Source organism: Anopheles arabiensis, chromosome 3 (genome assembly GCF_016920715.1).
Source record: "Anopheles arabiensis isolate DONGOLA chromosome 3, AaraD3, whole genome shotgun sequence".
Lineage (NCBI taxonomy): Eukaryota > Metazoa > Arthropoda > Insecta > Diptera > Culicidae > Anopheles > Anopheles arabiensis.
Genome location: NC_053518.1, coordinates 64222322 through 64237971, shown reverse-complemented (window position 1 = coordinate 64237971; position 15650 = coordinate 64222322). Strand labels below are relative to the sequence as shown.

Sequence of the window (15650 nt, the reverse complement as noted above, 5' to 3'; positions counted from 1 at the left end):
ACACGTTAATAACACCTCTTCTTGTCTGTACGTCACGATACCGTGATGAGCAAATTGGTAATCACTGTCAAACAACCGCTGACACCATACGCTACACGGTGCTGATGATAATGCCCGCCCTTTATTGAACACTCACCAAAACTGTCGGAAAGTTTCACTCTGTTTCCTAACTTTTGCGTCCAAACTTTCACCCAATGTCACTTAACGGACGACACATTGAGTAATATGGTAATGTTTCAAAGGCATCCCCAGCTGTCGGAAACGCTCTTTATCGTATCGGAGTTTGAGGTTCGGTTCGGTTTCGTGTGGTTTTGTGTGTGTGTATGGGTGCGTTATATTTATTTGCTAGCACAATGCTACTTCCCATGACTCGGTGTGTATGGGGCGGAAGAACACTGTTAGGAAGTTCTGAGGAAGATAAAAAGCACATTTCTGTGTTATTTTATCGTCAAACTTTCACCAAATTATGGTAGTGACAGTTTAGGGGGAGATGCTCCCCATGATAGTTGATTGTTCTGTGATGTAGTTTAGCTAATGGTTATATTTTTCGTTTGACTTTGTTATAGCAAATCGAGTGTTTGTTAATGGTTTTTGTTAGCACATTAAAGTCGTGGTATTGTTGTTAGGTTACAATATAAAATTAAAGTATTTTAAAGAAACATCGCAATGAGAAAATTATTCATCATAAAAATTCTATTATTTTTGCTTTTCGCTTCAAAAATACATTAATAGATAAGACGCCGGTCCTGCCAACTTAAGCTGACCGAAGCTGATGATGTGCAGAAGATATTACACGTTGAAGCAACAGTCAAAAAATATAACCATTCTAAACAAAAAAAGGCCGAAGACCCACATTGGTTCGGCCGAGAGCTTCAAACAACCTTTCCGGGGGTTCCGAAAATCTCAAGACAGCACAATCGAAATCGGATTAAATTTCCACTCGACTGAAGCTGCTGCTACTACTGCTGCGCCCCGTTTTAAATCGGTTCTCAACGTTCCGGCCGGCTACGAGCACTTTCCCGGCCCCGTGACGGTCATTTTGGGAGATACGGGTCGGTTAGATTGAACGAACGTGTGCCGTGCGCCGCACGGAAGCGAAGAAATCAATCACTTTTCCTGGGCTGCGCTTCATTGCCGAACCGGAGGCCTCAAATGGCCGGCGGCTTGATAGGAAATTTTCCCCCGTAGCAAAATCTACAGTCCGTCCGTCCGGGCTGCCTCACTGTTCGGCCACTACCGGCTGCGGGAAAAGGTGAATTTATTGCACCGGGGGTTTGTGTGTCTGCGTGTGTTCAGCGGAGGCAACACATCTCTAGCGTATGATCGATTCTTTAATCTTCACCGCCGGGCAAGTTCGCTCAAGCTTGTGTGCTGCAAAGGTTATAAGGCGTGTGAAATTGAGGCTGTTTTTTAAGCTTACCAAAAATTGGAAACGGGAAATGATTGATTTGAGCAATATGAAGCGATAATGTGCCCGACAAAGTCCTGATTTAAATAGAATTACCAATTATGGAGAGCAATTCGGACGGAGTTGGTGATTTATGTTTTCATCTATTGTTTTGATACCCTTTCTTTAGAAGCATGTGATCAAAATATCGTATTTTAGGGATAAAAAGGCTTTAAAGATTAAACTTGTTTTATAACGTATTGGTCATCATTTTGTTAACGGTGGTAAAGTGGTATCATCCATGGTAAGAATCGAGACAATCAAAAACATCTGCCTTTTGAAATATGTTATTATCTATTGGGAAATTAGGTTCCCGGTTGGTGGTAAAATATGAATTGGATTTTTTGCACTGTTTTTGTTCGAAGGCAACCGAAACAATTTCGGTTCACATGACCGTTTTTTGTTGTAGTTTGTTTAATATGTAGTAAATGAAATTCTTAATTTTAGAATTATTTTATTTTATTCCAATTAGCACTGCTGCTGGCTTTGGTTGAATTTCATATAACTTTTCATATCAGTTTTTAAAAATGTTTTCCAAAATGTTGTAAATTTAAGTTGTTGTTGTTTCAACATGCAACTACTTTTTTAAAATCCACTGTACACAATGCATACAGGCTAGATGGCTACGACTGATATCAATTGACTACTATCGTATTTTTGCGTCCACAACAACTCGACGTGTGTAACAATCTCCTGGATATATAGAATTAATGATTTCGATGTTTTGATTCTTTTTTTCCCTAAATTTGATCAATATTCCAAACAAGCATCAAATTAATTTTTAGTTCCATTTCGTCTTAAATTATGCTTTCAAACATATAATTTATGTTAATATAGTCAATGCTGTCATCTTTGGCATTACTGTCAGCATTAAAATGCATTGATCTCATTGCACAACCATATATAACAACATATGAATTCAATCATATATAAAAACTCCACTTATTTGATTATTTACCTTATTTGGGATTTTTGATCGAAAAGGGAGTTATAATAAATGCTTCAGTACCGTTAATACGGAAATACAAAAAAAAGTTGATTGTCAGAAAAGGTGGAATTTATTTTTGTTTTTTTTTTATGAAAATAGATCGATTTTTTAGAGTATACAGTTTGCAGAGTATTGCTGTACTTGTCATGTCGTAATATATTGTGTATGAGTACAAGTTTTCTTCAACCCAATCCATCAGACAGTGGAAATGGTTATAGAAAATCTATATTCGAAGTAATAGTTAAAGCATCGATTGTGCAGTCTAAAACTTACTGTTGCTGTTAAAATAGATACATATTTCCGGTAACGATGTTCCCCTGAACAGCATAAGAACCGAACCAAATCTACACGAGCAAAAGTAACACTGCTTCGTTATTATTGTTTGAGAAAAACAGAAATTTAAAAATCCATTACTAAATTTGTGTCTAGTTTTCACAACCTACCGCTATGAATCTCTTGCCAGATAGATCCCAAATTGACCTACATTACAGATGCTCGCGTTACTCGCAAACGTATACGCTACCAAACGCCACCATAAATCCCATACCTTTTGTTGAGAAGCCCAAAAACCTCGAAATACCAACCAAGGATATCCGCTTGCCGTGGATGTGTGGAGAGTAAATTACGTTGTATAAGAAATTAATGCAATATAGATCGGTTCGTGCGTAGGTTTCGTTGGTTCTAGCTTCTTCTACCGTACATGTCAGAACCCGACGGATGGGATAGAACGAGGCTGGAAAGTTTTTCTGATGATTATCCTAACGCCGCTGGCAACAGTGTGGCAGGCAATCTAACCGGAAAACCCTCCAAGCCCCAATAGTGCGAACTACTGAACCATCCGATCATGTGCTTGTGAGTGTGTAGGCCGTGGTACTAAATTATATCAACCTCCAACCTCTCCAGTAGTGGTCGGAGTAGTCGCGATCTCGTACGCATTACGTTCTTCATTAACGTTGCGTGTCGGTGTGTGCGCGTGTACGAAAAGTCTGACAAGTGCGTAGGCAACCGGGCGGGAGAAGACAGAAACTCAATCACTTACGCTGCCGTAGCTCACTTGTGGATGGGACGCCCGCATCCTTTCGGCAATGTTGTCCCCTCCCCACCTCTTCCCTCAACTGGTGGCGAAAATTCGCAGTCGATCAATATTGACTGTCAATTTGGAAGCTCACAAAATCGAATCTTCCACCATCGTAATGCCAATCTGGGGCACTTTTTGGGGCGCGCCTGTGTAGGCATGGCGCAGGCCTTGCGTTTTCCATTGTCTCGAAGAAGTGGGAAGTGGAGAAAGGGTGGAAACGGGCGCATTCATAACCTTTGGCCCGCGCCTTTGCCACGCACGGCGCGATTTATGCCGACGAATTGCTTTTTCTATTTAAACAGCTCCCGGGCGCACAGATGGCTGGTGAGGCATGATTTTTGGCGCTCGGATTCTGCACTGCTCGGCACCGATGCGCTGCGAGGTGGAAGCGTAAATCAATCGTGTTGACGTTCATCGAAGTGTGACGGTGTGTGTGTATACGTATGTGTGTGCATAGGCGCGGGATCCTCCTCGTCGAAGGCGCAAGGGCAATCAATTTGGACAGCCATTATTGATGCATGCATGCGTGTATCCTTTTTTGGTATCGATGCGTGTTTCTATGTGTATGTGTGTGTGTGTGTGTATGAGTGCTGATTCCTTTGCTTGTTCAGTGCTAGCTGACTGTAGAACGATGAAGGTAGGTAGTATCGGCATTTAGGGACACGGCGCGAACGAGGGTACTTCGTAATTAACTTATGTAAACGCAATTGATGAACTGATGGGGTTATTTTTGCTGCAACATTTTTAAGAGCATTCTGTCTCTTTTTTGCTTTGGTCTGGGCAATCATAGACACTTTATCGGTTAGTGTCCTTTTTTTCTTCTTATATCAACCAAGTTTTGGAAAAGTGCTTGTCACAGCGGTGAAAGCGTTCTTAATTGGGCGCCTCCACTTTGTGTTGGGTGATGGACTGATTGAATGAACGATTGATTGGTAGGTAAGGGCGCGTATATTCGGTTCTGGTGAATCAACGTTTTAAAGGTGATGATGTTTAAATATTATATTCAAATAGGCCTGCCTTATACTGAGCTGCCAGATTACAGTGTGTTGAAAAGTGGAAAAATGCAAAAACAGTTTTAAATAATGAAATAAATAAACAGTTTTGTTGGTTGTTTTACTTTTAGATAAATTGGGATAAATATTCAATAAAACAAAATCATTTGCAGACATTCTATATATACTTCCTAAAGTAAATCAACCCTCTATGTATTACATAATCTAAATGAGAAGCTTTACATCGATATGAAACTATGAACTGTAAAAAACCTATTTTAATTTATTTATTTAAATAAAGATGAACATCGAAAATAATGAGAGCGTTGCGCATCTTAAGGATGGTCGATTTATTAATCTTAATAGCATTTAAGCCTTACGAGCCTTCGTTCCACCAACTACAAACAGGGTACGTTTTTATCGATTTTTTCGAAAGAACGAAATTAATTGTACTTGTGAGAGATTTCGAATCCAGTGCCCCATCCCAAAGAGATTCCCTATTCGCCCAGAACGTATATGAGGTATAACTAATTTGAGTAAAAGTGCTCCCGATCGCTTTTGCCCGGGTAATTCCTCTCCCTCATCCTTTACATCCCAGAGCAAACTCCTCCAACGCAAGCGATCCGTCCCAGAAGGGTTGCGCTTTGGCTCGAAATAATCGTAAAGAGCATCGGCTCGTTACCGAAAACCTGACCGGTGGTCTCGGTGATTTGTCAGCACTTTCGCCGAGGTCAAATCCCATCGGTGTGATTGGGTTGGTGGGCAAAACGAATGATGGGCCACTTGGCCGCTACGGATCCAAAACCCCTCCGGTCCCTGGGGAAACAACTCTTATGGGCAACGGGTAAAGCCCTTCCTGGCTGGCTGTTTAATGACTGGCATTATTCTGTGCAAGCATTCCCAACAGAGCCGTTCGGCAAAATGGAGCTTCAGGTGAATTATAATTATGAGAGGTACTATCGTCTTTTAAGGATCGGACGCCCTTACGCATGCCACTTAAAGAGTGCTGATAAGGTATGAAGTGGACCTTGATGCCACTGGAAGGTTGAAATGGGTTCCTTTCACTTAAACGTATTTAGAAGCACTACACACTTCAATAGCCAAAAAGGTATTGCTTCTAGAAGTAGATACTTAGTAGACCCAACTACAAATACATTAACTTCTACCTCTAGGACCCATTTGAAAGGAGTAACCATCAATCTATTGTCGAAGAACGGAACATGTTGCATTAATTTTTCCTAACTTTTCCCACTCGCAAACAAATCACGTCAACAAATGGTGAAGAATAGAAAACATTTCTCATCACTGTCACCAGAAGCGAACCGTGCTGGTTCAGCGGAAATCAGCCGAAAACGTGTTGAAAATGCACGCAGCACGCGCAAACTTACGCCGTGTAGTCAGTTGCGGTGATGTTGCGGCCGGGCCCGGTTTTGCCCGAGGCAATTAGTATGGTAACGGAAAAATCAACATTATTATCAACGTCAACGTCAGTCAGACGTGCGCGAGCACCGGCACTGAAACGATCGACGGTGGGCGTTGCTGTTGCGCTGTCTCTAGGTCGTGGTAAAGAAACAAGCGAGAAAAAAGAGTATGTTGCGAAAACTTTATCACACCTTCTAGCGCATCCCGCCAACCTTAGGGCGGTTCGAAGTAAAATTGTAGCGAACAATTAATTTGCTGTCTGCCAATTGTGGCACAAGTTTGTTTATCAAATAATAAAACCTTTCAACCGGTCTTTCGGTCAATCGAAGTTTGCCTCATTGGGATAGGATGGATGGAGGGTAAGCACGATCGTGTGCCGAGAGGTTATGCTCATGATGTTACAAGTTTGAGGTGTTTTTCCCTACTCTATAAATTATATTAATATCGGTGGTTTGGGGTACACTTTCGTCTCAATACGGTACGCCGGGAGTTCAATTGTGTCCGGCTCTGTGTCGGAGTGAAGGTTTGAGGGTGGTGCGGGGGCCATGTTTTTAGAAAGCAGTTAGGAGTGTTTCGTTAATTGACTTCGATTGGTAACGTTCCGAAATGGCAAACGAGTGAGTTCGTGTTTTGGTTCAATTCTGTCAGTGGCAAAAGTTTCAAATGAAATACAATCCATTTGCAGCATGTTCAACAATGGATCGAGTTTCTCGTGCTTTTTGGAATCGAAGATCAAAAGGTTGGGTACAGCATTCCATTTAATGTGTTAAACTTATTCATTATTGTTGCTGTTAATGTTGAAACTTTATAATAACATTCCAATTATTATTTTCCTGATGTGGTATTTCAGTATGGTTAGCGATGTTTAAGGGTAAGCTGTTTCATATTTCAAGCGTTTTCGGTGTTGTTGCAATTGTTTAACAATCAAACCATAAAAAGCAAATTTTCTTAAGAAACAGGCTTAATTTTTATTTGATTATTACTGTGATTTAACAAGCGCCTAATAAATGAAAAGCAAAACCACCAAATGCATCTGTTCAATGAAGGTCACGAGTTATGTGTATTGCATACCTTCAGGCGTTTATTTCATTTAACTCGCCGAAGGTGATATAACGCTGAGATTTTCTATATGCGCTGATTAAACTATTACCTCCGTAAGAATTAGAGACAGCCAAACGTTCACCAGAAAAACAGAACTATAAAGAAGGAAGATAAACGAGAACACACTATAACATACTGGTCCTGCTTTCCAGTTTGTCAACAGGTTGCAAATGTTGGGGTAATGGGCTTTAACATTCGTCGGAATATTTTGTTTGCATTTCATTTCCTTTCTCATTCTAAGTTTGTTGTTGTTTTTAGTTGGTTAACCTCAGTTTGAGTCCATTTTCAAAGTAAACTGCATGAAAGCAGGAAGGGGTTTCACGACCCAAAACGGTTTACATTAGCACATGGGTGACCGAGATTCGGTTCGTGCATAGCCGGGGGATTAAATTTTCAGGTGTGCACTACTATTAGCCACGGGTTTGTTGTGTACGCATCACAGCACTTTAAGAGGCTTGGTGTCTATTTTGCGTTAAAGCTATCGAGATTTAAAAATGATTTGTTAGCTTCAAAATGGTTGCATAAATTACATTTTATGTTTTTGTGATTCATACATTTGATTGTTTTTGATTAAAAACAGTTTAAACGATATGAATTACATAAAGATTTCAAATAATTTTTGTGTACTGGTTTAGATAAACGAAAGCAATATTAACACATTTAATTAAAAATATAAAACTTTAGAGTCGTTCAAAATATAATTAATATAAAAATTTACCACTGTAAAAATAATCTTAATCAATTTAACAAAAATAAGAGAGTTTTTGTTAAATACAACCATTTCAGTCGTTCCATAGAGTTTACTAAAACAAAACAACCTATTTCTCCATGAACCAATTGCACATCATCAAACATTTCCCTAACCATAAGGACGCAACGGGTGGTCTGTTTAGGGTATCGTGTCCGACTATTCAATTAGATCATCATCGTCATCATCAGACCCCAGTTCAAAGAGCGAATAGCTGTTGAAATTATCACATAAACAAACAAACGCACCGCTGGCAATATTGCACCACAATCATAAACAACCAAACAAACAATCCATCAAACGATTTGCAAACTGCTCGAAGGGTGTGGTTTAAGAGCCAAACTCAAAGCGTATGTAGTTTACCATTATCCGACACCAGTTTTTATGTTGCTCAATGAATGCCGTAGATTTTTTTTTTCTTTTGGCTCAACAACCGTTGTCGGTCAAGGCCTGTCTGTACCCACTTGTGGGGTTGGCTTTCAGTGATTTTTTTGGATTTCCCCCCCATAGCAGGATAGTCAGTCCTACTTATGGCGGCACGGTCTATTTGGGGCGTGAACCCATGTCGGGCATGTTGTTAAATCGTAAGAGTTGACGACTGTACCATGAGACCGGCTAAGAATATTACCGATGAATAAATATTCTAACTTTGTCCAAGACGAGGAGCAGGCAAAAAAACAGCAAACGTCCCCTATCACTACCTTGAGCATCACACTTTCCCTTCTTCCCTTGCGCTAGCTGTTCAGTTTTGTGCTCATGTTGCACATCATTAAAAAACCTTCAACTTATCACACACGAGAAAAGGATGCGAACGTGCAGCAAATATGCACTTTGACAGGGAAAGAAAGTGTCTGCCTTTGCTGTGGATAATTGACGGCTTAATGGCCATTTTGCGGATACTTAAACTTAATTGCACGTTTTACGCTTAAGACGGCCATAGGAAATGCGGCAGGAAATTTGATCCATCTAGTTGGCTGCAACTTGAAGCTGCCAAGCGATGGAAACAAGACATAAAGGTGGCACGTTATGAGCGATAGTGGGAAGAAATTATAGCTTTACCGTGTAGAAGAATACAAATACTACTTTTGGGACATCAAAAGACGTATAACTTTTGAAATTAATATACATTGAACAATTAGCTTCTAAATTGAATATGCGCTAAACCGTTCGTATTTTTTTCACTCGGTGTAATTATTTGCGATTATAGCAACGCCACAAGCAGTGCACACACACACAAAAATACATGCAAAAAAAAAAACCGAGAGGTGCAAATCTCTTTGATTTACTGCGAAGGATTAGCGGCGTACGGCAAGCATTACTGCCAATAGAATTTACTGGCAACGCCGCGCTCTCGTTCTATCACGGGACAGGATCAAATGGCTGCCGTTCGATTTACGGGCCGTGCTTGGGCCGTGGTACGCCTCCCGGGAAATAGAAAACAGATCCCCGAGCGCTCGTTTCGTTTGGCTTTCCCGTGTGTCTTCGTGATATTTTGCCATCCCAACACCGGGGGCGTGAGAGCGAGTGGAAGCCAGTCACCTGATTGAGTATGTTTACCGGCACGTAGTCACCGAGCTTCGTCCGCAGCACCAGGGATGGAGCGCAGGTTAAGGATGGAAGCCCAAGTTCGCCAAAATCATGAGTGCTTCCCCTGGAGAGCGCCTGTACCGAGCCGAAGGCACGTTCGTTCCATTAGATTTCTGTTATCGGGTCGGATCTGTGTCACCGGCAGAGTATGTAAACGAGGCATCCATTTTCCGGGATCAGCGAGTGGAAATCCATCGCATCAAGCCAACGGGGATGGAATTTAAATTCCCCCCCCTCCCCATCGGCTATGCCATTGGCAGACTGTCTTTCGACGGTGACGGCCTGGTGGTGTTGGTAAAATCGTGTAGGCGAAAAAAGCATAAGCGCCGCTTCGGTTGTTAAATTATAGCACATGATTTTATGTAACCTTGTTTTAAGTGATTCATGGTATGAAAAAATGTAGCAACCTTCAAACTGGCAATTGGTTTAGCTGGGAGGGTTGTGAATTTTAAGGCGCTGTTTTGATTTCGGCAGCTCTGCTGTGGGGCGTTTTTGGGTGAAGCTTTTATTTGAGGATTTTTTATTTTTCTATCTCCCAGAACTTTAGATTTGATGAAGGTTACATATTTAAGAACTTGGTCTTAAATAATTAATGAAATACGAAACATGCAGTATAAACAATGCAACAATCTTGCTCAAGACTGAATGGTTTTGACCTCCAAACAGATTGTTTTTTTATAGAGACTTTTAGACGATTGATCTCATTCACCTCTTTAAAATAGGGAGTTGATGCACTATATTGAAATTGTCTCATAATGATTTATTAATCAATTAAAGTAACTTTTGTAAAAAAGAACATTTACAATCCTAATTGGCACTACCATGGGTCGATTAATATTGAAAGTAATAGTAATGCACGTATAGTCCGTAAATAGAAAAAGGTGAGGTATTGTTCATTAAAGTCGGTTTAATGTTTTGACATCATTCACACGTTTTGGAGTATTGAGAGTGAAATCAGAGAAATAGTGTTATTTTAGTGACGAATAAATTTATTACCGTTAATTTTCGACAACGGCGATTCGAACTTAATGCGCACGCTTATAAATTTGTCCGGTCTCTCTCGTGTTTGATTTTTAACTGCTTGCTGCTAATTGCGCCAAACTCGACCGTCTTTGACCCTTTCGCTAAGGTTTGCAACCTTAGCATGAAGCGCTAGTCATCTCGCTCTTATCACATCACCTAATCTCCTGATCGTACGCTAGCGCCAATCTGCGTTTGGTGGTGGAATCGCTCCGGCTAATCCGTTCGCTTCAACTCGCTAACAGGTGTTTGTTTATGTCGTATCGCGTGCCAAAACGTGTCAACAAATAGAGCGAAATCAGAACGACAATGAGTGGCGAAATGGAATAATGTGAAATAATGAGCTAATTACATTTCCTCACTAAATTATTATCAATAATTGTTGCTTGATAAACTTGCACAAACTATTTGTGTTATAATAAGCTAGCTATTAACTTTTGACTATAGAACAACTTAAACCACAAGCATACGTCCTTCTTCTTTAGTGACTACCTAGCTATGAGTAAACGTAAAGTAAGTAAAGCACGGATGGCCAAGTATATCTGTGGCATATATCGAACACGAACACGAAGACTAATTGAGTCATTGAATTACTTATTTTCGTACTATAACACTTAATTTCTATGATTTTTTGTATGTCTTCAAACCTTTATTACTGTTTCAACGTATGACTATGGTATATACGTATTCAATATATTTTTCTTTTATTATTCCACTCAAAGTAAGCGATGGCTGCATTATAAGTAAAACCTCAGCATTTGGATGAAATTTTCAATCACATCAACCATTTCACATGAAAAGGGCGAGTTAATAATGGAAGAAAGTTCATGAGATGTTATAGTTACGTATTCCATTCGTATGACATCATTCCTACATACGCAAATCAATATTGTATCGGATGAATGTACCTGAAATGACACAACAAAGAAAATCATGTTTAGTTTAAGTAATTGGCTACCACCATATCAAAGAAATGCAACTAAAGCAGTACAAACTTTGTTGACCAACGCATCAGCATTGTAAAATGTACATATTTTCTACCCACAGTATCTTCCACCGTAAATACAGTAAAAGAACCTCCGGTCAGAACCTTAACAGCATCCGGAAAGTGTCTAATTAAAAATGCATTACTTCCGTTTCATCGCACTGTAAGTGAATTGAAAAACCAAACCGAGCACCAGACCTCTTCATTTAAATTGAAACAATCTCCAATCCGATGAAGAGGTGTGGGGAGGGGGTGGAATCATTAAGATGTGGTGTCAACTAGTCGCAATTTCCAGCAGTATGTATGGTCTAGCCAAGAACATGTTATTATGTGGTTTCCTCACTTTGACTAGTCAAATGGCTGGTAGGATTACCGGAGAGTAGTGACAGAGAAACAAGTGATGGCATTATTGAATGCAAGATACGTATGTACATATGCATGAAAAGAAAACACATTAAACTGACCGGAAATTGCAGACAGTTGACAGAAGATATTCTCTCTTCTAAAAACCCGAGACGCCGGAAAAAGGATGTTGCACAATCATCTTCAGCATTGGATGACATATATTAACACTGTTATTAAAACAAGTAGCACTTATTGAAATAGGTTTGCAAAAATGCAAAAATGACCCTAGTATAAGTATCTAATCAAAAAGGATAATCCAACAAATGGATTACTCTAATAAAAAAAAATAAATAAAAAAACAAAATGAATCCGTTACTCATTGAAATCTTCTGCTATTACCAGTACAACGGTTTAATTTGATGTACTTTGTAATACTTATTTTACTTCTTACGCTGCGAAAATGAAAACAATATGGTTATGAAATGATTATTCTTATCATGAATTTGATTAAAATTGAGAATTATTCACGAATCTGAAAAGAAGCCACAGATGAATAACATCGCAATTCAAACAGATGGCGTTGTACTAAATATTTGAAAATTTTCATAGAATTACACAGCTGGCATGAAGCAAACACAAAACACTAAGTAAACAAGTTCTCCGACGGGATGTTTTTGGTACACTCTTCCGCGTCTTTGGTTCAAACCAGAAAGAAGCTGGAGTAGAAACAAAAGCAAGATAGACTACAACCCAAAATTCTAGTTAAAGTTAATAACGGCTGTCGTTGTGCGCTAACCGAAGCCCACCATCGCCCTGCAACCATTACGCTTTCCGAGCACGCGAGCCACAGTTTTCAAAAACCTCGCACAGCATCGCTGTGTTTGTGTAGTTCGAGGATTTTTTTCATTCTGGTGGAAGCGAGAGGTGGTCCAAGGACACCCATGGGGTGTAGTAGGTTTGTTTTCCTTTTCCATTCCCGAGCTTTCCTTTCGGCCACATCCGGTCCGATAGCTTTGGAGGTCATCACCGATGACAGCGGGAAAGTTTGGCACGCATCTTGTGCAACTTGAAAGACACTTGCTGGTACGGTCATGGTGAACTGTTATTCCGGGTGACATCTGAGCAAATAAAGTGTAGCAGCACTTCACTTTCGTAAGGCGATGAAGGAAAAACTTTGCAATCAGATTGATTGCAGATGTTCGTGCGAGAGTTTGATGTTTTATTCGAAAAGTAAGATTTTCCGTACAAAATTGAGCGAGTTTGTAAGTTTAAGTAAGCAATTTGAAACTCAATTTGCAAGAAATAGTAACATCAGTAAGAAAAATGGATCAATGTATTATAATTTCATAATTTAAAAATTAGATGGTTAGTTGTGAAATATTGATAAAAAATATACTTCAATAATAATTTTACTCAATAATACTTAAGAGCAACAAAAAACTGACGAGTTTACTCCTTTTGAAAATATTAAAAACTGCAGTCTAAAACACCAAAACGAGACATAATCAAAGAAATAAAGCAACACATGCAAGCAGAATATAACAATCATAAGCAACCGAGACTTACTAACCGTATGATTTGTAAATACTCCAACAAAATCAAACAAAACAATATTATTGAAAAATAAGCTTAACAAAATCAATACAGTGAAACTTTCCAAAACGAGTTTCATCCGTTCCAGTGACTCACTTGTCGTACTGGTGTCTTTTTTCCATATAAACTGTATGAAAAGTGATATAATTGTTTCCAGGACTCCAAGTATGCTGCTAAGAGAGCATATATGTATCTAAAAATTAGAATATGTCTTTATAATAATTCAACTTCAACAAATATTTTCGAAGATATTTGTAGTTCACTGTTTTTTGCGATTAGTATTGATCTTTTGATTGAAAAAGTGTTCAATTGAATTCTTATTTTTATTTACGAAATAGACCATACACAACACACAATACACAATAAACTTGCCCATCATATATGAACTTATACGAAACTCTTTCATCTTACTGCAATTGGCAGGGGTTACTATTACCTTCATTAACAAGTAGATCCAGAAATGTGCGCAAGAACCATTCTTCAATACATTCTTCAACCATTCCACACACTTTTGTATCACACAATTATATGACACTTTCCCTCCTGGCAATATTATTGTATTAAACGATTTATAGTAATGAAACTCTCATTTGCCTGAGCGATTATCATAATTTAAGAGATGCTCAACTAAGCGTGATCTTAATTTCACTACGGCATTTACCAGAAAAACAAATTATATTGTTCGTTATGCGAGAATTTACTCGTGGAGAGAGGTAGAGCATTTGGATTTGCTCGTTATGCAAAAAACCTGTTTTAAGGGGTTCTTACCTGCTTCACAAAGCAAAACAATCAAGTGCCTTTTTAATAAACAAAACATTAAAGTGAAATCCTTTATTATGAAATATTGAAAATAACAATAATGATTACAGTTCTCAGCCAATTTTACTAAGCATCTGCTTTTCGCATCTCCTATACTCCATCGCTAACCTTCTGTTCTCTCCTTAGGCCTCATTCCTTTTAGCATATTAATCACCATCACCTGCAGAAAGATGCTCACTTTTAATGAGGTCATATTTCTATCACCGCTTAATCCATCTTTCTCAAAGCTTATCATATGATGACTGGCGGCAAATCCGGCATGAAGTACCACACCCAAGCGCATGGTAAGTTAGGCAATGAGTAGGGATTATTAATTTTGCTTGGTGGTTTTTTTTTTCTTCTACCTTATAACATTCTCCAACAGATCCTTTTTCCTACGATTAAGGTAGCGAAACTTTAGAACGCCAGTGAAAGACATCGGCGAATTCCTGCACAGTAGTATAGTCCGGTATTGAAATGTTCATTACCACGGTGCGAAAGTAGCAAAACTTGCCCGTCCAGAAAGGCTCATCATTTATTTCGCTAATTTATTTAATTTTCTATCAGAAAAATGTGTACCTCACGCCGACAAGTTTTGCTACTGGCCACACCGTGCAATTGGGTGACGCGCGCTAGACCTACAAACAGCAAACGAATGAAGATTAATGCTGTGTACGCGGAAGGGAAAATTAGTGTTTCGTCCTTTTTTTATTCCAAAGCAAGCGGAAAGGAAAGGAAAGCGTGCCTAAGGAAGATGACGGAACGCTAATTTTCATCCAAAACGACAGCACACTGACTGGACTGTGTGCGTTCCTGCAGCAGAAGAAAATTCCGGAGACAGTCGGGAATGTTTCGGGTATTGCTGTTGTGGGTCGTGGGATCGCGAGGAACGAAACTTTCAAAAAGGGAAACAAAAATGCTAATTCATGAAAACGGTTTTGCGGTCGCCAGAAGGCTATCGTGCCCCTAAGGTGGACAGTGGTGGAATCTTCTCTGTGGCGGAAGCGAACGAAAAGCTCATCTCTTATCGCAATCGCACTTTATCGCATATCTTGTTTGCACGTAAAGCCGCACCCATTAAGTTTCCCGCATTCGAGCGCGAAAAGGAGAAGGAAGCATAAGCTGAGAAGGTTTCGCATTCGGGATAGGCCCGAATGACCCCACCGTCGTTTGGTGGAACGTCAAACTGACGTGGTGGTGGGCCAGTTTTTCGCAACCATTTGTGGCGGGATATTTCGCTATTTGGAAGTTAATTAAAATTAATTTGCTGAATTGAAAACTCCACCAGCGCGCAGTGGAATCGTAATTGCTATGCAGTGGAAAATTAAGTCGAGCGGTGGTGGAGTGGTGGTTGCGCAAACAAGAAGCCAATGGGGATGTGTTTCGTAGTTTGCTGAAAGAGAGATCTCAGCCCGCCGCACACAGAAAAAGGGCTTGAACAAAAAGTGAAGAAAGCACTCCATTCTGTGCTATCTCTATATGACCGTACACTTCGATGCGGTCGAAAGCTCATCTACCTACAGAATATATTCTTCAGAAAAGGTGC

The 15650-nt window shown here is 39.7% G+C and overlaps 1 protein-coding gene across 1 annotated transcript in view; it reads right to left on the bottom strand.

Annotated features, from left to right (window-relative positions):
- LOC120901140 (nephrin-like) overlaps positions 1–15650 on the bottom strand; it is a 188725-nt gene that overhangs the window by 128079 nt on the left and 44996 nt on the right. Inside the window, exon 2 of the mRNA XM_040308849.1 lies at positions 11262–11291. Coding sequence (XP_040164783.1) covers positions 11262–11291 — 30 coding nt within the window. The remainder of the gene's footprint in view (positions 1–11261; positions 11292–15650) is intronic.